We start from the raw sequence: 22,676 nt of genomic DNA, 5'->3' as shown, positions 1-22,676 counted from the left end.
ACACGTTCTCTCTCTTCTGGAGGAAGACAGTCAGAAGTAATTAAATGAACAGTCATGAACATAAATGCTCCTTCAGGACATTTATTCAGTTACTGTATACTGAAGCCACAGAGAATCTCAAATTTGACCTCGCTTTCTCCTTTGGTCCACCAACACAGATTCTAAGTCCAATCGAGCTGCTTTTGATAGGAAAAAGAGTTAATGGAGTGCTATTTCTGCCGTTTATAAATCCTCCATAGGGGTTCAGGTAACACTGAGTTCCAGACTTTGGGCGTGCTCTAACTTGAAGGCACAAAGTCTGGAATAGAATGGGTCTGGAACTTTAAAAGTGGACTGCTTTTCAAAGTCCTTTTTCTAAACTATGAAAGAAAAAAAAAACACCTTCCAGAAAAGAAAGATGTTACTTGCATTCTTGTTTCTCGCTTGCTAAAGGCCCATCAGATTGGGCCGAGTAGACTGAAGGCCACTTGTGCAAAGACAACGCAGAGACGCTGCTTCTCAATGAAGATTGCATTTTAATGCTCTGACAACTCCCATTTCTTCATTGTCAGAATAACCCAGATAGAGGCCAAAGCTTAAACCAGTTTGCACATATGTAAAAAGAAAAGGAAAATGCGAAACCTAAATTGCAGTGAGAGTTCAGGGCAGCAGAGCAGATCCTTCTGGATTTGGCGCCAGAGTACCTGAGCCTGGGGATGGGCCTGGGGGTCAGGTCCTTGTTTGCAGAGGGAGTCTGAGGGCCAGCTCCGTCAGATGAGTCATGTCTGGTTGTTTGCTTTGCTTCTTGATGTATTCTAGCGTTTTCACCTATGAGGAAAAAGAAAGATCCATCTCCTTTCTGGTTCACTATCCTTGGAGCCCAAGGCGCTAATGAATCAGCCATTATGTGAGCTTAGATTTCTTAGCAGAGAATAGTGAGTTTTTTGAGGGATGAGGGGAGGGAAGAAATCAAAGTCTTTAACTTCTTGGATTGCAGCTTGCCCTAAAAATCAGATTTGGGTGTGACCAGAAATGACTGATGTTTTTTATGTATGGTTTTTATTCAGAGGGAATAGACTTTTAAAGCTATGCTTTTGTTTTTTGTTCTGGAGACAAGGTCTTGCTCTGTCACCCAGGCTGGAGTGCAATGGTGTGATCATAGCTCACTGCAGCCTCAAATTCCTGGGCTCAAGCCATCCTCCGTCTTCAGCCTTCCGAGTAGCTGGGACTACACATGTGCACCACCATGCCCAGCTAATTTTTTATTTTTTGTAGAGACCAGGTCTATGTTGCCCAGGCTGGTGTCAAACCCCTGGCCTCAAGCGATCCTCCTGTCTCAGCCTCCCAAAGTGCTGGCATTATAGGCATGAGCTGCCACACCTGGCCAGCTCTGCTTTTTACTGCTAGGAAGTGATCCAGTAGAAATGGACCAAGTGCCTTTCTAAAAGGGGAGTTTGGGGTTGTCTGTCTGATGTCCAGGACACAATGCTGTGTTGAGGGTGGTTGTGCACTGGCCAGTGGGCTTATACCACGGGGCCCTCCGAGCGCCTCACCATGGTCCTGGTGTCTGCACAGCCGTGCCTCTGTGCCAGGTGCCACAGGTTGACGGAGAGCTGGTTGAGCTTGTTGTTGCGTAGGTCCCCATGGGCCAAGATGCTGTTAAAAAAGGAAAGGCCCAACGAGCTCTGGCGCTTCAGGGCCTGAAACAGAAAACGGAGGTTACTGCCTTGCACTGGGGCTCAGGCCGTGCCCTGCAGAGATGCTGTGGACAGTGTTGACTCTGGGGTAGGTCATGCCTGAGTTCCAGTGCCAGCTCTGCCACGTATTTGCTGTAGGGCAAGCTGCTGAACCTCCCAGAGTCCCAGCTTCTTCATCTGTAAATGACAGTAAGGTCACCACTGCAGAGGGTGGGGATTCAGTAAGATGACGAAGCTCTGTGCCCACAGACGGTCATTACTCGTGAAATGGAAGAAAGTCACCGTTCAGTGAGGTCGAGGAATGAAGGGTAACCCAGCAGTGACAAGCCTTGCTTTAACACAAGTACAGCTGAAAACTGAAAGGCTTCACCTTGCCTCTTTCAGATGTGTCCTCAAACTACCCAAAGCTGTAGTCAGTACTCCTGCCCCTGGGCTGCCGGTAATAAAGACCAAAAGACATCTCCTCCGGAACTGAGCTCCCCAATCCTTGGTGCCCATATACAGCCTTTACCTGCTGACATCAGATCTTTCCTTTCTTGCTCAGTAATCTGATGTGAGAGGTATCTTGCCAAAAAAAGTCGAACCACAGCGTCATGGTTGACCAAACCTGAACCCCAGCTTTGAATGATAAGACGAAAGGGAAAATAAATCTCCAAAATGCAACCCCAGGCCCAGGAGAGAGGATACAACTTCCCCAAGGTAAACAAAGGCCCCTCGAACAGCCACATCAACAGGTGGGTACCTGCTGTTCAGGAACCCATGGGGCCAGAGCAGATCCCACATCTGTACAACATCAGTGCTGCCAAGAGTCTCGTGTCTGCTCCCTGACAGTGAATGCGTGTAAGAGCCCTTAAGAGTGTGCCAGGGATTCTGCTCTGTGCTTTACACAACTCGCCTGATTTAACCTTCATTACAACTCCATGGCAGGTACATTCCTGACCACCCATGATAGACAGAATTCTAGAGGTGTCTCCCAACATTCCTTCCCCTGTTATTCAAGCACGAATCCCGGTGCTGCTGTGGAGAGACTGCAGATGGAATGAAGGTAGGGAGCGTATCTTAGATGACCTGAGTGGTCCCACTCGAATCACTGGAGCCCTTAAAAGCAGAAGCATTTCTGCAACCAGAATCAGCGACAAGCAGTGAAAGAGAAAAACAGGAAAGAGGGGGAAGAAGGGAAGTCAGATTCAAGGCATAAGGAGAAGCTGGCCCACCAGTGCTGGCCATGAGCTGAGAAACACAGGCAGCTTCTAGAAGCTAAGAAGGACGCCTGGCCAACAGACACAGGACCTCAGCCCATGATTACATGGAACTGCAGTCTGCAAATACCCTGAAGGAACAAGGAAGTGGATTCTTTCCAGTGCCTCCTGGTAAGAGCCCAGCCAGCAAGACCTTGACTCTGGCCTTGTGAGACCCAGAACAGAGATACCGGTGCCAGCCAGCACTGACTTCTCACCTACCAGTGAGATCAAAAATGGGTACTGCTGTAAGGTGCCAAGTTTGTGGCAATTGGTTATGGCGGCAACAGGAAACGAATACGCTCCCATTCTGCAGATGAGGCACCTGAGGCTCTGAAAGGTTAGGAACTTGCCCAAGGCCCACAGTTGGGTCCTCACAATGCAGAGGGGAGTCCGAGCTCCAGATGTCTGACTCCAGAGCCTGTGCTTGTACTTGCAGCCCTCTCCAGGCCACACACTCAGGGTTGCATCTTACCAGGAATCGGAGTCGGAAGGGCCTGAGAGACTTGCCCAGTGCTGCGAGCCAACTTCGGCTATGCAGTTTTATGCAGGGAGTAAGAATGGCTTGATTGGGCTTACACCAAAACACATTTCTTCCTGCTTTTCTCAACTACTCTTGGCTAAAACCAACTTATCAACCAGCCATCCATCCATCCAACATTCCACAGATATTTCACATGGTGCCTGCTAGATGCTATGCCAACTGAGTTACCCCTTCTTACGGTCCTTTCCCAAGTGAGAATTTAAAGTCTTTTAGTGAAAAGAAAAAAAAAATTAGCTGAGCATGGTAACACACACCTGTGGTCCCAGCTACTCAGGAGGCTGAGGCTGGAGGATCACTTGAGGGCAAGAGTTTGAGGCTGCAGTGAGCTATGATCCCACCACTGCACTCAAGCCTGGCATCAGAGCAAGACCCTGTCTTAAAGAAAAAGTCAAGGAATAGCTTCCAATGCAGTTGGGCAAGGTGGCTGAGTGGCAATTAAGAATCTTCAGCACCCCCCACCCCCACCCGGCAAAATTGAGCCTGCCTTGGCAACAGCCTAGAGCAGCGACAGTCACAGAAGCAGCAGAGCCGACGGCGAAGAACCCAGTCATCAGGGAGCAGGTCGTGCTGTGGGCGCCCAGGCCCGCGGGCACTGAGAGAAAAGCCCTTTGGCATGGGGCATGTGGGCTGGCACCTACTGGGCACGGACTCGCAAACTGGCTAGCGAGCGCCTGCTCTGGCGTCATTTGTTCTAACAGACAATGCAGTTAGGCCCTGAGTGGGAACCTGACCCGTTCTGCTCTCCTTTTAACCTGGTCCTCATCTGACACCTGGGAGAATGGGAGCCCCGCTTTCTGCCTGGATCTAGAAGAACAAGCTAAAATAAAACTCTTTCAAAGCCAACTAAGTCTCCTTGGAGAGAGGCCCTTTGACTACCTTTCACTGAAGTGGGAGAAATTGTTTTAAAAGTCAGACAAGCAGCACAATACCTAATTGGCTATTTCTCCATTCCGTATCTTCTCAATTAGCAAAAAGCTCAATTCGCATGTGTTTTAAATGCCAAAGCGCATTAAAAGTGAAATCATTAGAGACGTGTCTGAGGGATGAGACACATGCCAGCTGATATTCAAACACTGAGAAAAATACAAACACGTAGCTCGGGAACCAAATCAGGGCCTGATCCCCAACCCTCGCCACGGAGGTTTTAAATAGAAAAGAGCTGCTTTTCCTATGAGAATTGTCATTTCCAGGAAGCTCTCTGGGTTTGGCATGGTTCCCAGCTCCACCACACCCAAACAAACAACTTCATGATATACAGCTTGTGATTAAAATGAGGCTGGCACCTTCACGTGGCCTTAGAGGATGATTTTGGAAGCAGGGTTGCTACCAGAGCTAAGAGAGATGATTCTCAGAACGGCACAGGCATCAGGGTTTTCCAACAGCAGGAAGCCCCCCACCCCACTCGGTGATGGAGAAATCCCACCAGGCCCTTCCTGGTCTGTGATGGGCCTGGGTACCAAGCCTCATGCTCTTGGGGGTACCAGACTTCAGAGGACTCCAATATGGCTGCTTGAGCTAAACTTCAAATTGCACCATTAAAACGAAGGATAGCCGGGCGCAGCGGCTCATGCCTGTAATCCTAGCACTTTAGCAGGCTGAGGCAGACGGATCATGAGGTCAGGAGATTGAGACCATCCTGATTAACAGTGAAACCCCGTCTCTACTAAAAATACAAAAAATTAGCCAGGCGTGGTGGCACGCGCCTGTAGACCCAGCTACTCAGGAGGCTGAGGCAGGAGAGTCACTTGAATCCAGGAGGTAGAGGTTGCAGTCAGCTGAGATTGCACCACAACACTCCAGTCTGGGCAACACAGTGAGATTCTGTCTCAAAAAGAAACAAAACAAAAAAAAAACAACGAAGGATAACATGTTCAGTTTGAGCTTGGTCCACCCATGTGACCATGTTTTTGTTTATTTTTATTTTAGAGACGGGGTCTTGCTCTGCTGCCAGGGTTGGAGTGTAGTGGTGCAATCACAGCTCACTGCAACCTCGCACTCCTGGGCTCAAGCGATCCTCCCACCTCAGCCTCCTGAGTAGTCCCAGCTACTCAGGGTGCACTCCACCATACCTGGCTAACTTTTACATTTTTTTTAGAGATGGGGTTTTACTATGTTCCTCAGGCTGGTCTCAGACTCCTGGAATCAAGCAATCCTTCTTCCCCAGCCTCCCAAACTGTTGGGATTACAGGCATAAGCCACTGTGCCTGATGTTTTTCTAATAAATACGCATACATGGACAGACATTTTCAGTGAACGTCACTGGTATTTACGCCATGTGAAATGTTCTTCAGAAACATTCCATCTTTGCTATGCTTTCAGAGTTCTGTTTCAGAATCACTATCACCATCAACCCTCTCTCCACCAGAGAAACAGACATAAATGTTAAATATAAATAGCTCCAAATTATATGGTTCTGGGCTTTATTTTTATTGCAAGCTTGGGACTTCTGGGCTATGATTATTTATGCTGTCAGTGACCACCTCTGATTAAACCCATCCTGTTGCCTCGGCATGAAGAAATGTAATTTTGTACCACATGTCAAGTTTTCTGTGGGTGTGACTTGTCAAACACACGTCACTGTTCTGAGAAGTCCCTGAACTAGAAGGTGGAGCCAGAGCCAATGGTTTCAAGAAATCAGGGGAAGGCTGGGCATGGTGGCTCACTCCTGGAATCCCCAGCACTTTGGGAGCCCAAGGCCATGGTGGGTCAATCACTTGAGCTCTGTATTTATTTTATTTTATTTTATTTTGAGACGGAGTCTCGCTCTGTCACCCAGGCTGGAGTGCAGTGGTGCGATCTCAGCTCACTCAAACCTCCCCATCCTGGGTTCAAGCAATTCTGCCTCAGCCTCCCGAGTATCTGAGATTACAGTCATGCGCCACCACACCCAGCTAATTTTTGTATTTTCAGTAGAGATGAGGTTTCACCATGTTGGCCACGCTGGTCTCAAACTTCTGACCTCAAGTGATCTGCCCGCCTCAGCCTCCCTAAAGTGCTGGGATTACAGGCGGAGCCACCATGCCCGGCCAAGCTCAGTATTTTGAGAGTAGCCTGGGCAACACAGACCCCGGCTCTACAAGCAACAAACAAAAAATTAGCTGAGTGTGGTGGTGCACGCCTGTAGTCCCAGCTACTTGGGAGGCTGACATGGGAGGATCACTTGCGTCCAGGAGGTTGAAGCTGCAGTGAGCTGAGATAGTGCCACTGCACTCCAGCCTGGATGACAGAGTGAGACCCTGTCTCAGGGAAAAAAAAAAAAAAAGAAATCAGGGGAAAAAGCTAAGACAAACTTTCCACGGGGGGATCGAATTCGTACAAGCTGAAGGTGATGGGCTTCCGTTATTCCTGTAGGCTGAAAGGACTCTCTCCTGAAAACCATCTACACAGAAGAGGGAAGAGGTATGAACCCTTGCTGAGTGTTTGTCCATGTTTGTAAAAGGCCTTTTTAAAAAAATGTGTATTTAGGGTTTTATTTTCTCATCGTGATTCATGAGCCTCACATATGCAACATTTAAAAAATTATTGATACATAAGATTTGTGTTTATGAGGTACATGTGATGTTTTGTTACATGCCTAGAATACACAATGATGATGCTGGGGTGTTTGGTGTGTCTATCAATTGAGCATTTATCATTTCTTTTTTTTTTTTTTGAGATGGAGTCTCCCTCCCAGGCTGGAGTGCAGTGGTGCGATCTCAGCTCACTGCAAGCTCCGCCTCCCAGGTTCAAGCAATTCTCTGCCTCAGCCTCTTAAGTAGCTGTGATTACAGGTGTCCGCCACCACACCCAGCTAATTTTTGTATTTTTAGTAGAGATGGGGTTTCACCATCTTGACCAGGATGGTCTTAAACTGCTGACCTTGTGATCCACCCACCTCGGCCTCCCAAAGTGCTGGGATTATAGGCGTGAGCCACCGCACACAGCTGCATTTATCATTTCTATGCTGTGAGGTGCTATGGGCTCCCAGGGCAGCAGCATTTCTGCAACTGTTGGGCATGTAGGTCTCTGCCTTCTTTTTTTTTTTCTTGAGACGGAGTCTCACTCTGTCGCCCAGACTGGAGTGCAGTGTCGCGATCTCGGCTCACTGCAAGCTCCGCCTCCCGGGTTCACGCCATTCTCCTGCCTCAGCCGCCCGAGTAGCTGGGACTACAGGGGCCCACCACCGCGCCCGGCTAGTTTTTTGTATTTTTAGTAGAGACGGGGTTTCACCGTGTTAGCCAGGATGGTCTCGATTTCCTGACCTCGTGATCAACCGGCCTCAGCCTCCCAAAGTGCTGGGATTACAGGCGTGAGCCATCGCGCCCGGCTGGTCTCTGCCCTTTCAACTACTAACCCTAAGGCCAGCCCTTCGGACAGTGCCCCTGAACTTGAAGGCCAGAAAAAATCCTACTTACTCAAACACATGCTTGAACACCCTGGACAGAATGGGTATATATTGGCCGGGCGTGGTAGCTCACACCTATAATCCCAGCACTTTGGGAGGCCAAGGCAGGTGGATCACTTAAGCTCAGGAATTCAAGACCAGCCTGGCCAATGTGGTGAAACCCCGTCTCTACTAAAAACACAAAAATTAGCCGGTCGTGGTGGGATGCCCCTGTAATCCCAGCTACTTAGGAGACTGAGGCAGGAGAATCACTTGAACCTGGGAGGCGGAGGTTGCAGTGACCTGAGATCGCACCACTGCACTCTAGCCTGGGCGACACAGCGAGACTCTGTCTCAAAACAAAAGAAAACAAACAAACAAAAAAAAAGAATGGGGATATACTGCATGTGAGTATCTACAGCTAGCCATATAATGTTGTGGTATTTTTGGTGGGATGCAGAAGGACCATAAGGAGGATGGGTGGTGGTTTATACAGTCTTGGAAATGACAAAGAACTACTTCAATCCAGTTTGATCTTATTTTGTCCTGAAAGGGTCTGGGTGCTTTGAAAGGATGTGAAGTGAGAGGTAAGTGAGCAAAACCCAGGAAGAACAAGCGGGAGTCGAGGAAGACCCAGTGGGTTGGGAATGAAGGAGCTGGAGGAGGGAAGTGGTCAAGCACCTTGGAAGGAGGGGAGCATGGGAAGGGCACTGAGAACCCAGGGTCCAAAAATCCTCTTAGGTTTGGGGAAGGGAACTAAGGAGGAGGAGAGTGAGAGAACAGAGGCCCCCTCCTGCCAGGAGCATATCAGGAATGAGTTATCAGGCAATATCTTTTGCTAGGTGGGAATAAAATAATCGAGATGCTCAGAGCTTTGAGCAAACAGCTCATAGTGGATAAAGGGCAAGATCCAGGAGAAGTGCTTGGAGGCAGAAAGTGAGGGAAGGACGCAGACAGAGGCCAGGCACTGGCTGTGACTCCCAAGATGCAGCCAACCTCCCCCATGCCTCCATCTTGACTACACTACAGCAATCCATCTTAACCACAGTGACAGAGACACACCTATGTCTACACAAGTAACTGACTTGGCCACGTCTGAGACAGGGTCTCTGGGACTCATGTGTGACTCACACATTTGGGCCAAAGCTGCGAAAAGGGAAGCCATGGTCAGCATAACTTGGGAAGAGAACCAGGTAGTTAATTGGGTTGTACTAGATGGAAATTACCTTGAAATCAGTCAATCAACTATCTATGGAGAATATGAAAAACAAACTGTTCTGAAAATACAAAAGACACAACATCTGATAAAAAGAATTTAGCTTGTGGATAAGAGCAGGGCTTCTAGAAAATTGCCTTGACCATACGCCATAGCTACCGCTGTAGGATTCGGTTTCCTCATCTGTACGGCATAAAGGGACTGCTGTGAGAATTAAGTGAAATAATGCGTGCGCAAAATTCTTTATACTACACTTAATGTATAATGAAGGCTGGAAAAACAGAGCCTACTATTAATGACCACAGACCACTTCTTAAAAGTGAAGTGGGTCGGCCGGGCGCGGTGGCTCAAGCCTGTAATCCCAGCACTTTGGGAGGCCGAGACGGGCGGATCACGAGGTCAGGAGATCGAGACCATCCTGGCTAACATGGTGAAACCCCGTCTCTACTAAAAAATACAAAAAAACTAGCCGGGCGAGGTGGCAGACGCCTGTAGTCCCAGCTACTCGGGAGGCTGAAGGAGGAGAACGGCGTAAACCCGGGAGGCGGAGCTTGCAGTGAGTTGAGATCCGGCCACTGCACTCCAGCCTGGGCGACATAGCGAGACTCCATCTCAAAAAATAAAATAAAATAAAAGTGAAGTGGGTCAGGCACCGTGGCTCACGCCTGTAATCCCAGCACTTTGGGAGTTTGAGACCAGCCTGGCCAACATGGTGAAACCCCATCTCGACTGAAATTACAAAATTAGCCAGGTGTGGCGGCGGGCACCTGGATCCCAGCTACTCGGGAGGCTGAGGCAGGAGAATCGCTTGAACCCGGGAGACGGAGGTTGCAGTGAGCTGAGATCACGCCATTGCACTCCAGCCTGGGCAACAAGAGCAAAACTCTGTCTCAAAAAAATAAAAAGAAAAAGAAAAGTGAAGTGGAAAGTCCTTGGTTGAGGAGGGCGATGTGGCAGTGCAGAGTTCAGGTTTGGGAATCCTGGTTGGAATCTCTGCTGTTTTATCACAGCCAGAGGAAATACCAAGGGCTCTGAATAACCCTCTCTGAGCCTCAGTTTCCCTTCCCATTCAGTGGAAATAAACACAGCATCTACATCTCACAGGGCTGTTGTGAGCACTGAAAGAGCCCAGGTATAGCAATCCCACGCTCTCACTGATTCACCGTGAACTGATGGAGCATCTGCCGGAGGCCGGGCTCTGCATGAGACGTGGGGTGGTGCAGAGAGTTACCGGGGTCCCAGAGTCCCTGTCTTGTCATTCAGACACAGTCAGGTCTTCAAGACTCACCAGGTCCCTCCTGAGGGAGGCTGGATGGAGCTCCCCCCAGGAGCTGGGGGAAAGACAGACAAACACACAACATTTCAGACGGTGACTGAACAGGGGCCACAGGGACAGTCGGGCAGAGGCATGCAGGTGGTGGTGGCTCCTTGAAACAGGGTCCAAGAAGGCCTCTCTGAGGAGGTCCTTTGAGCTGAGATTTGAATGACGAGAAGGAACAGCCAGGGGAAGCCCTGGGGGAGGCGCGGTCCAGGCAGAGAAAACAGCAGGAGCGAAGGCCCCAAAGCACTGGAGAAGTGGTTTGTACATAAACATTACTCACATGACACATTTTCCTTTCTAGAATGAACCAACATCAAACCACCCTGGAAACTTGTGCTTTCAGAGCAGGAGGCAGGTGGAGGACAGCAGAGGGCACCCACCTCATCCTTGGCCAGGGCTTTCAGATGCTCTAGGATCTGAGCCATCACTGTCTCACACAGCTTGTTGTTTTCTGCCAGGAACTTGGAGTCTCCCCCGTAGAGGCTGTCGTTGGAGTCCACTGTTGAACAAACAAGAACAGTGAGACAGACCCCAGCCCCACGGCCATGCTGGCCAGGGAGAGGCAGCCGCGTGTCATGTCACACCGTGTCAGCAGATGGCAGGAAGTCGTGGCAGGGCAAATGGAAGTGGTGGAAATTTCCCACTGGGCTTGGGGCCTTGGGAATCACAAACAAACACCCAGCCTGCAGGACAGTCTTAAGCCAGTGGTGTGGAAGTCACTCCTCCAGCCTGTGTGTGCGTGGGGGGAAGCTGGGGGGAGGGGGATGTCAATAATGACAATGATCATCACAGCAGCTGCCAGGCACTGGGCTACAGCTTTAACTGCCTTATTGCAGAGCCCCCCACAACTAGTATGTGAAGGGATGGCCTTTTTTTTTTGAGACGGAGTCTCTCTGTCTCTCTCACCCAGGCTGGAGTGCAGTGGCACGATCTCGGCTCACTGCAATCTCCACCTCAAAGCTCAAGCAGTCCTCCTGCCTCAGCCTCTTGAATAGCTGGAATTATAGGCACCTGCCAGCATGCCTGACTATTTTTTTAATTTATTTTTTTATTTTTAGTAGAGACGGTTTCACCATGCTGGTCAAGCTGGTCTCGAACTCCTGACCTCAAGTGATCCGCCTGCCTCGGCCTTCCAAAGTACTGGGATTCCAGGTGTGAGCGACCAGCCCAGCCAAGAGATGATATTAGTATCTCCCTTTTAGGGAGATGAGGCTCAGAGATGGTCCTAGCTAGGATCCTAAACCATGAAGTCTGATTCCAGAGCCCACACTCAGCTACCGCATCCAGCTGCCTGCCGTCACCCTCTCCTCAAAACTGGCTTTGGAAGGACTGCAGAGATTTTCTATTTCAACTACTCTAGAAGTGTAAATCCCTTTGATAATGTCTCTTGCCAAAAGCTCCTCCACTGTTTGCTTGGTCTCGTCCTGTGACAACCACTGCCTAGAGTAAGACAGGCCTAGCCAAGGACAGCTAGAGTTTGAGCTCCTCCTCCCTTCCTCCTCCCCCCCTCCTTCCTCCCGGCTCCTTCCTCTCAACTGACCTTCACACAGAGCATAATCTGGGCGACGAAACAGACACCACACTCTGTGCTGCTTTACACTTTGTTTTTTTAACTTAATGATAAATCTTGGGGTTGGGATCAGTGGCTCACACCTGTAATCCCAGCACTCTGGGAGGCTGAGGCAGGAGGATCACTTGAGTCCAGGAGTTTCAGACCAGCCTGAGGAACATAGCAAAACCCCATCTCTACAAAAAAAAAATTAGCTGTGTTTGGTAGCTTACGCCTATAGTCCCAGATACTTGGGAGGTTGAGGTAGGAGGATTCTTGAGCCCAGGAGTAGGTAGCTGCAATGAGCTATGATCTCATGACTGCACTCTAGTATGAGCAACACAGCAAGATACTGTCTCAAAATAAATAAACAAAATAAAATAAATCTTCATGCTATTTCCATGTCAGCGTACAATAGTCCCCCCTTATCCTTGGGGGATACGTTCCAAGACCCTCAGTGGGTGCCTGAAACCATACAGTATAGAATCCTATATACATTATGCTTTCTCCTATATAGTAATGGGCAGGTAGTGTCGCATCAGTGTGGATAAGCTGGACGAAGGGATGACTGATATTCCAGGTGGGACGAAGTGAAATTTTATCACCCTATTCAGTACAGTGTGCAAATTAAAACTTACGAATTATTTCTGAGATTTTCCACTTAATATTTTTGGACCAGGTTGACTATGGAGTAACTGAAACCACAGAAAATGAAACTGAAGCTGGGCACTGTGGCTCACACCTATAATCTGAGCATTTTCAGAGGCTGAGGCGGGTGGATCACTTGAGGTCAGGAGTTTGAGACCAGCCTGGCCAACATGATGAAACCTAGTCTCTACTAAAAATACAAAAGATTAGCTGGGCGTGGTGGTGCAAGCCTGTAGTCCCAGCTTCTTGGGAGGCTAATGGAGGAGAATCGCTTTAACCCGGGAGGCAGAAGTTGCAGTGAGCCAAGATCTCTACTAAAAATACAAAAATTAGCCGGATGTGGTGGTGTGTGCCTATAGTCCCAGCTACTCGGGAGGCTGAGGTGGGAGGATCACTTGAGCCCAGGAGGCAGATTGCAGCAAGCAGAGATCACGCCACTGCACTGCAGGCAGGGCTACATTTTGTATTTTTATAGAGATGGGGTTTCTCCATGTTGGCCAGGCTGGTCTCAAACTCCCAACCTCAAGTGATCCTCCTGCCTTGGCCTCCCAAAGTGCTGGAATTACAGGCGTGAGCCACTGTGCCCCGCCATGAACACCTATTTCTTGAATCACCAATTGATAACATTTTGCTACTTTTATGCAAGCTCTCTTTCTTGTTGTCTCTACACGGATGGACAGACACACACATTTTTTTTTTTTGAGACGGAGTCTTGCTCTGCCACCCAGGCTGGAGTGCAGTGGCCGGATCTCAGCTCACTGCAAGTTCCGCCTCCCGGGTTTACACCATTCTCCTGCCTCAGCCTCCCGAGTAGCTGGGACTACAGGCGCCTGCCTCGTTGCCCGGCTAGTTTTTTGTATTTTAAGTAGAGACAGGGTTTCACCGTATTGGCCAGGATGGTCTCGATCTCCTGACCTCGTGATCCGCCTGTCTCGGCCTCCCAAAGTGCTGGGATTACAGGCTTGAGCCACCGCGCCCGGCCCAACACATTTTTTTTTTTTGGCTGAACCATTTGAAAGCAGGTTGCAGGCATATCGCCTAAGAACAAGGAGAAAACCTGGTTTCCTTTGTTCCCCAGCTTCTCTGGTCACAGGAATCTCTTATCCAATCTTTAACTGCTCGTTTATGGGGACTCTGCTGGGACACTTCCCCCAAGGTTTCCTTTGTGATTGCTTGTCTGACACCAGGTTGGGAGTTAATGGCCCTGGGCCGCAGGAGTCAATCTCAGAATTTCCAAGCTGGCTCTGGCTGCTGGGTCATGACTGTTACCTCCCCAGTGGGGGATGGCAGTTATTCTTGTAAGAAGCGAGAAGAATTCAATTCAGCCATTCAACAGCACCTGATTGTGCAGGGCAGCAAACTGCAGCTGGCGAAGGAATTTCTCATGTCTGCTGCTGAGGACCAGAATAGTTCCTGCATAAATTCCCAGTCTTCCTCCAGGCTGGAGTTCACTTGCATTCTGAACAGCCCAGCAGTGAAGAAGAGGGAAGGTCCAACCACCCCGAGAGGTCAGAGGTTTGTCTGCAGCAGGCCATTCACACACACATGCAACAACTACTGCATAAGGCCTGCTCCACGCCAGCTTCTAGGCTAGGAGCGGGAACCCGGTGGGGGACAAGGCTGACCTGGTCCTACCCTCACAGACACAGAGCTCATAGTCTATAAGGAGCTACAGACACCCAAACAGGCAATTGCAGTAGTGTGCAGAACTATTTGAGACAGAGTCTCGCTGTGTCGCCCAGGCTGGAGTTCAGTGGCACAATCTTGGCTCACTGCAACCTCCGCTTCCCAGGCTCAAGGAAGGGGGGCAGTACAGGGGATCATGGGATCCTAAAATCTATGCCTGGGACAGGATTCTGGAATCAGTGAGATCTAGACTGAGTCCTAAAGGTTGAATTCACTAGCAAAAGTGGGAAAAAGGGTGAGGAGGGAGAAATGAATTCTCTATGCTAACACTTGGGGGTCATAGAGGGAGAGAAAAAAAGGCGAATTTGAGAATTAAAAGTAATTTGGTCAGGTCAGAGTGTATTGTTGGCCTTCAAGTCCAGACACAGCTCTCACGAGGGGGAGAAAAGATGTCCCCTGCAAATGGCCACTAAAAATAGCCCACAATCTCTGCATCTGTCCCACCCTGAGTTGCAAACCCGAATGCTTTGAGGGCCTGGCAGGTGGCGTGGAAGAGTGAGGAGGGCCACCTTGGCTTCACAGAAGCAGCCTGGGTTGTGCTCTTCCAATGAAGACACACTCCGTCTGCACACTAAATACGTCAACACTGAGGGCCCAGGACTGTGCTTCACTTCTCCATCAAACATGCACACTCTCTTGTAACCTCGTGTGAAAGTACTGGAGGCACTGCTCCAGGCAGTGTCAGAGCCTTCTCTTTTTCTTAATCTGGGAAGAAAGTGGCTAAGGCATCCTCCAAAAATGCAGATATTATTCAACCCCTCTTTGCCAAGTTCTAAGCTGTGTCAACATTGTCTCAAAGCCTCCCTAGAATGAGGAAGCACACAGGGAAAAAGGAGCCCCCACAGCCTGCAGAGCCTCCGTGACTCCCTGGGTCTCCCACCAAGACGCTGGGCAGGTCACAGTTGTGCATTCAAAGTAAACACAGCTGGACTAAGAAGAAGAAAAAGAAAATCCATCCTTCTGTTTTCATCTTTGAAAGCTAGAAAACTACACTCTTGCCTATCAAATATAGCCTCGCTCCCTCTGCTGCCAATCTGGCTCTGGTAGTCTTTACTGGCGGGCTTATTCAGAGAAAGGATGGACTGAATCTCTTTGAGGGAGAGGAAGGAGAGGAGGGAGCAGAGAGGGCAGGGCAAGCTCCTCTGACAGCCACACTTCCAGGTCTCCATCTGGTCCTCAAAGCTTTCTCTCACTGAAGTTCAGAGCCTTCAATGTGCACCTCACAAAAGAGGAAACAAAGATGCCAAGAAATACAGGGAAGGGTGTTCAACCTCGCCAGCCATCAGAGAAATGCAGACTCCACTCCTAGAACAGCTGACATGAAAAAGACTGACCACAGCAACTGAACAAAAGGAAGCCTCATTCGTGCCTGACGGGAATGTCAATTGGTTTAACCCTTTGGGAAATCGTGAGGCAGTATCCACCAACGCAGAAGATAAGCAGATCCTATGAGCCAGCAATGCCACCCCCACGCAGACAGCCAGTGGGAATGTACACCAAGAAATACATGCAAGAATGTTCACAGCCACACTACTCATAATAGCCCCAAACTGGACATGCAAATTTCCATCCAGAAGGAATGAATCAATTTTGGTACATCCACACAAAGGAATACTATACAGCAATGCAAAAGGTGAACTACAGTTTTGCATAGCAGCACAGATGAATCTTGGACATCATGCTGAATTAAAGCAGCCAAATACCAAAGAACGCTTACAAAATATTCCATTTACTTATTCGGAAAGTGGCAAACTAATTAATAAATGCTAGAAGTCAGGAGAGAGTGGTGTGTCTTCAGAGAGTAGGGTGGTGATGCTGACTGAAGGAGGTGTTCTATTTCTTGATCTGGACTGTGGTTACCTGGGAGTGTTCGCTTCGTGACAATTCACTGAGCTCTATAGTTTACTGCATACATGTTATATAATATACTTTAATTAAAACACTGCTTTTTTTTTTTTTTTTTTTTTTTGAGACAGAGTCTTGCTCTGTCACCCAGGTTGGAGTTCAGTTGCACAGTACTGGCTCACTGCAGCCTCCCGAACTCAAGTGATTCTCCTGCATCGGCCATCCAAGTAGCTGGGATTATAGGCGCTTGCCAACAGCCCGGCTAATTTTTTTGTATTAATTTTAGTAGACATGGGGTTTCGCCACGTTGGTCAGGCTAGCCTCGAACTCCTGACCTCAGGTGATCCACCTGTGTCTGCCTCCCAACGTGCTGGGATTATAGGCATGAGCCACTGTGCCCAGCCAACACTGTTATTTTGTAATCAACAAAGCAGTCTAATGCATGTCCCACCGCTCTGGGTGTGAGTTTCACTTCCATCACCAACTACCGGAAGCCCTGGAGTACATCACATTGTCTTTCTGGATCTCCTCTTGCTTATACATAAAATGGGGACGTGAATGCCTGTCCTCATAGTAAAGCTGTAAGGATTCGGGGAAAAAGGCCCGTAGAGCATGACGTAGTCCTTGGCACGCAGCAAGTGCTCAGATCAGGGTAGCCATCATCATTCTTGCTATGAACCAACCTCCCTAAGTTACATTTATCCTTAGTCCCTAGACCCAGCTAGAGAAAGCCTGAGAGGTATGACAGAAAGCTGGCCATCCCTTAAGCACTGCTAATGTGTTCACTGCAACTTGCAAGTGTAGAGATGGTTTTTTAAACCGTAAAGTATACAATTACTGGCCAAAGCACTTTTGACATTAAGACCAATTTTGGAATCCAAAATTAGAACTGAGGGTCTGCCAGGCAGGAGGATACTTGGGCTCAGTGGGAAAATGCCTGGAATTGGGATGTCTTGTGGTAAGTCCAGGACACGAGGAGGCTGCTCCCAACTTGTAGTAGCAAGTTCAAAATGTCTGGTAGCAGGCGGGGGATCAAGGCCACCTCCTTCCTCCAGAACACCCAGATAAGGGCCGCTGAGCCTTGGCATCATCTGAGGAGCAGGTGGCAAACACCCACACCAGGGTCCTGCCTGAGACTGGTAAGGAACAGGCCTGGCATGAAGCTCATGCATGTGTATATTTAGCCATTGTTCCAGTTTATTGTGTAGCACACTGATCCAAAAGAGGGTTCCTCCGAAAAGAGAACACTTAACACTCTGTCAATGGAAATGCAAATTAGTTCAGCCAGTGTGGAAAGCAGTTTTGGAGATTTCTCAAAGAACTGAAAACAGAACTACCATTCGACCCAGCAATCCCATTACTGGGTATATACCCAAAGGAAAATAAATCATTCTACTGAAAAGATGCATGCACACGTATGTTCATTGCAGCACTATTCGCAACAGCAAAGACATAGAATCAACGTAGATGCCCATCAGCAGTGGATTGGATAAAGGAAATGTGGTACATACACACAATGGAATACTACGCAGCCCTGAAAAAGAATGAAATCATGGCCTTTGTGGCAACATGGGTGCAACTGGAGGCCATTATCCTAAGTGAACTAGTGCAGAAACAGAAAACTACTGCCATGTTCTCACTTGTAAGTGGGCCCTAAGCACTGGGTCCCATGGGCATAAAGATGTGAAGAACAGACACTGGGGACTATTAGAGGGAGGAGGAAGGGGAGGGGACAAGGGCTGAAAAACTACCCATTGGATACTATCTCATTCGCACCCCAAACCTCAGCATTGCACAATATACCCGTCACAAACCTGCACGTATACCTCCTAAATCTAAAATACAAGTTGAAATTATTATTATTTTTTAAAGAGTGTTTCTCCAAACTGGTCTGATGTTCAACATGATCTCAGGTGCTTGTTAAAGATGCAAATTAAGAAGGAAAGGCCAGGTGTGGTGGCTCATGGTTACAATCCCAACACTTTGGGAGGCTGAGACGAGTAGATCGCTTGAGCCCAGGAGTATGAGACCAGCGTGAGTAACATGGTGAAACCCTGTCTTCCCAAAAAAGTTTTAAACATTATCTGGGTGCAGTGGCACATGCCTGTAATCCCAGCTACTTGGAAGCTGAGGTGGGAGGACTGCTTCAGCCTGGACTATCAAGGCTGCAGTGGGCTGAGATCACTGCACTGCACTCCAGCCTGGGTGACAGAGTGACACCTTGTCTCAGTCAATCAACCCATCCATCAAGGGCAGGATGGGGCTGAAGAATCTGTACTCCTTGTTTTTTCTTTTTTGAGTTGGTGTTTTCACTCTTGTTGCCCAGGCTGGAGTGCAGTGGTGCGATCTTGGCTCACTGTAACCTCTGCCTCCCAGGTTCAAGTGATTCTCCTGCCTCAGTTTCCTGAGTAGCTGGGATTACAGGAGTGCACCATGATGCCTGGCTAATTTTTGTATTTTTGGTAGAAACGGGTTGTGGCTCTTTTGGCCAGGCTGGTCTCGAACTCTTGACCTCAGGTGATCCGCCTGCCTTGGCCTCCCAAAGTGCTGGCATTACAGGCGTGGGCCACTGCGCCTGGCCCAAGAATCTGTACTCTTAAGAGTTGCCCCAGGTAAGTCTTAGATCAGGTAAATACAGTGAGACCCTGGACTAGAGGTTCATGGGAGCTAAAGTACAAGGGAGAAAACATAAAGTGAAAATGAAAGCATTCTGTCTGCCTTTCATGAAATCTGCACGGAGCACGGTTTGGTGGGGCCGGCTCTGCTACCTTTGTCTATGTGATAAAGGTATGTCTCCTGGCTCATGGCAGAGAGGAGATGCAGGACGCAGGTGTAGATGCGGATTTTCTCATCGCTGTTGTCCTCCCAGGTGTAGTCCTGGATCACATTGAGAAGCTCTCGAACAAGAAATAGGACCCCATGTTCAGGATGATCCTAGTAGAGAACCAAAAAAAGGATCAACAATCCCAAAGATGAGCAGGGAGGGAAAAAGAAAATCACACAGAAACCCAGATCCTCCCTCAGCAGCTGTGGAGAAATTAATGTTGTCAGTTACTGAACAAAGGCAAGACCCACTCACAAGCCTGGTTAAACAATACGGAGGAAAACGACAAAATGTGATTCCCACGAATCAAAACGCTCCTGTCTGGGCAAAAGAGCTTTGAGAGTCCCTTTCTGGATCCCAAGAAGGAGAAGGCAAAGTTACCTGTCAGCTTAATGGCATGTTTCCAAAATTACACTCTTGTTTTTCTGTGGGTGGTGGCAGTAAAAAAAAAAAAAAAAAAAAAGGAAGCCCTGTTCTAACCACAAAAGCAAGATTGTGGGTATCGTAGCAGATGGAAGGGCAGAAGCCACCTACGCTGGGTGAGCCCCCGGATGATCCCTGTCACCACTCGAGGCGGTGACTTTAAATAGAGCCTCGCTCTTTGGGGTGCTCAGCAGCAGTAACAGCCAAATAGAGGACGCTGTCTTGGGAAAGGCAAAACCTGAGAGACAGTCACAGAGTTTATAGCAAACAGTTCAGATGCTAAACTGAATCTATAAAAAGTTTTGGGGCATAAAAAAAAAAGTAAGCAGCTTCAATTCCATTCCAAAAAGGTGTATGTGAGTCTGGGAAAGCCCCGCTGAAAGCTCTCCAGACACAGCCAGCCGCCTCCACGGCCTTGCTGGCTTGCCCCATGCAGGTCCCCTTCCCTTACCCCAGCCATGTTAAGATAGGGAGAACAGCACGATTGGAACCCGCAGCAGCAGGGGGAACAGCATGACTGGAACCTGCAGCAGCAGGAGGCCATCTAGCCCAAGATGTGGTCTTGGGTGCAGGAACAAAGCCATTGCCAAAACATGGCCCAACGAGCATGCGGGAGAAATACGCCAACCTCGCTTTCCTCCTGCCCTGCATCATGCTGCTGCCTCCTACTGGCTGAACAAATTGGGATCCAGAGGAAGGATAGGTGAGGCAGTCCCCAGAAGCCAGTCTCCCTCACACAGAGTAGGACAAAGGGCACAGAGTGGCACCAGGGGCCGGCACACACGTCCAGGTTCTGGCCTCCAGCCAGGCACGTTCTCTCTGCCTAGAGTCTGTGCCCCAGGGCGTGGCCAGACTGGCTCCCTGGTAGCCTGCAGTTCTCACCTTACACATTAGCTCCTTAATGAGGCCTTCCCTGACATTCCATCTGTAGCCGTCTTACTCTCTCTTTATCACAAATCATCCTTTTTTTTAGGAGGTGGGGTTGGTTCTGAGACGGGGTCTCACTCTGTCACCCCGGCTGCAGTACAGTGGCATGATCACAGCTCACTGCAGCCTTTACTTTCTGAGTTCAAGCGATCTTCCTCCCACCTCAGCCTCCTGAGGAGCTGGGACTACAGGTACATACCACCACGCCTGGCAAATTTCTGTACGAATTTCTGTATTTTTTGTAGAGATGAGGTCTTGCCATGTTGCCCAGGCTGATCTCAAGCTACCAGGGAGCAATCCACCTGCCTCAGCCTCCTGAAGTGCTGGGATTAAAGGTGTGAGTCACCGCGCCCAGCCTCTGTCTTGTTTTTTACAGAGCACTTCTCACTATCTGAAATGACCTTATGTATTCCTTCAGTGACCTGCCCAACAGTATCTCGTGGTGTTCCTGGTTCTCTCTGTTTCATGCTAGCCTATAACCTCCAGGAGGACAGGCATGTCATCTATTGCATTTGCAAATACACCGCCAGGTCTGCTGGTTGCACACCGTATTCTGTTAATGGCGCCTCGAGGAACTCAGTGTGGATGGTGTCCCTGATGACATTCAATCCAGCCCTGTCTCTGGCTCCTGGGACAGTGCTGGACACTGACATGCATTGGGTGAATACTGTTGAATGGACTGCAGTTTTTGGGTACCTTCTATGTGTCAGGCACTGCAGTGGCTACGAAAACAACAGTTAACATTTATAGCAGCTACCATAGCTTTTCTATGTTCTGGGGTGATACTATGATGAAGCCCCATTTCACAGATGGGAAATGAGCCACTGAGAGGCTAAGTGGCCCAAGGTCACATAGTTGGTACATGGGGGACCCAAGGTTCAAGCCCCAGCAGTTTGGCTCCAGAGTGGACATTTCTAACTACTGGTACCATATTCGCACTGCCTCTCTGCAGATAAACCAAGCGTCTCTGAATTTATAGAACTTGTGAACTGAGGGGAGGCATACATGTAGTCAGCTACTTAGAATACAAGTATGGAGTATGAGAACAGCATTGCCATTATATCCAACGTGAATGTGTGTACATATTGCAGTCATACTTTCAAGTGGGTGAGGACAATTGTGGAGGGGTGTGGGATGTTTTGTACAAGCTGTTAATATCTGTGAGAATTGCTCTTAGCCTGGGCTAGATAGCGGTGGCTCATGCCTGTATTCCTAGCACTTCAGGAGGCTGAAATGGGCGGATCACTTGAGGTCAGGAGTTTGAGACCAGCCTGGCCAATATGGCAAAACCCCGTCTCTACTAAAAATACAAAAATTAGCCAGGTGTGGTTGTGCGCACCTGTAATCCCAGCTACTCAGGAGGCTGAGGGAGGACAATTGCTTGAACCCAGGAGTGGGGGATGAGTGAGCAGAGATTGTACTACTGCACTCCAGCCTGGGTGACAGAGCAAGACTCTGTCTCCAAAAAAAAAAAAAAAAAAGATTGTTCTTAACCTGGGCAACAACATAACAAATATTGTTTCTACAAAAAAAAAAAAAATTTGCCACATGTAGTGGTGTGCGCCTGTGGTCTTAGCTACAGAGAGCTGTGATGGCACCACTGCACTCCAGCCTGGGTGATGGAGTGAGACAGTCTTACAAAAAGAAAAAAAGAATTGCTCTTACGATACTGGCAAGAATGAGAATACAAGATGCTCAAAAGTCTGACATCCACAAACTACACATACCAAAATTGCCCATGCCATGATCTGCCTTCCACTCAGAGCTGGTTTCAGCTGGGAACTTCCTTCTGCCTTCTTTTGCTAACAGCTGTTTTTAACTAGGCTATTTGGTTCTGCTATGTGGCTGTCCAAAAATATATTTTATTTAAGGATCTGCCTTGGGAATAGACAACAATCTGAATGTTCTAGCAACTTCATTTTAACACAAATGCACAAGTCTTGTGGTAGACCATGCTACACACTGTCAAAAAGGTGGTACAAGGACCAGTGGAGAACCATTTCCATGAGCTTTTGCTCACAACTGAAGAGGTGGGAGACTATTTCCAACCTTCTGTACAAGGAAAAAGTTTCCCATGTGACATCCATGCTTCAGTGGTTGTAACTTTTTTTTTTTAATATAAATTGTACTGATGGGCTGGACACAGTGGCTCAAGTGTGTAATCTCAGCACCTTGGGAGGCCGAGGCGGGTGAATTGCTTGAGGTCAGGAGTTTGAGACCAGCCTGGCCAACATGGTGAAACCTCATCTCTACTAAAAATACAAAAATTAGCTGGCCATGGTGGCACGCGTCTGTAATCCCAGCTACTCAGGAGGTTGAGGCAGGAGAATCGCTTGAACCTGGAAGGCAGAGGTTGCAGTGAGCCAAAATCGTGCCACTACACTCCAGCCTGGGTAACAGAGCGAGACTCCTCTCA

General features: G+C 48.6%; 1 protein-coding gene across 1 annotated transcript in view; it reads right to left on the bottom strand.

The window, feature by feature from the left end:
* Positions 1-65: 65 nt before the first annotated feature.
* The window catches only part of VPS35L (VPS35 endosomal protein sorting factor like), a 153,284-nt gene continuing 130,673 nt past the window's right edge, over positions 66-22,676 (bottom strand). Inside the window, 4 exon segments of the mRNA XM_017849738.1 lie at positions 66-807; positions 1,533-1,679; positions 10,739-10,857; positions 18,855-19,020. Of these exon segments, the coding sequence (XP_017705227.1) occupies positions 709-807; positions 1,533-1,679; positions 10,739-10,857; positions 18,855-19,020 (531 nt within the window). The 3' untranslated portion in view covers positions 66-708.

This window comes from Rhinopithecus bieti, unplaced genomic scaffold (genome assembly GCF_001698545.2).
Source record: "Rhinopithecus bieti isolate Rb0 unplaced genomic scaffold, ASM169854v2 scaffold_1918, whole genome shotgun sequence".
NCBI lineage: Eukaryota > Metazoa > Chordata > Mammalia > Primates > Cercopithecidae > Rhinopithecus > Rhinopithecus bieti.
The sequence above is the reverse complement of the archived record's forward strand: the minus strand, read 5'-3'. Positions and strand labels throughout refer to the sequence as shown.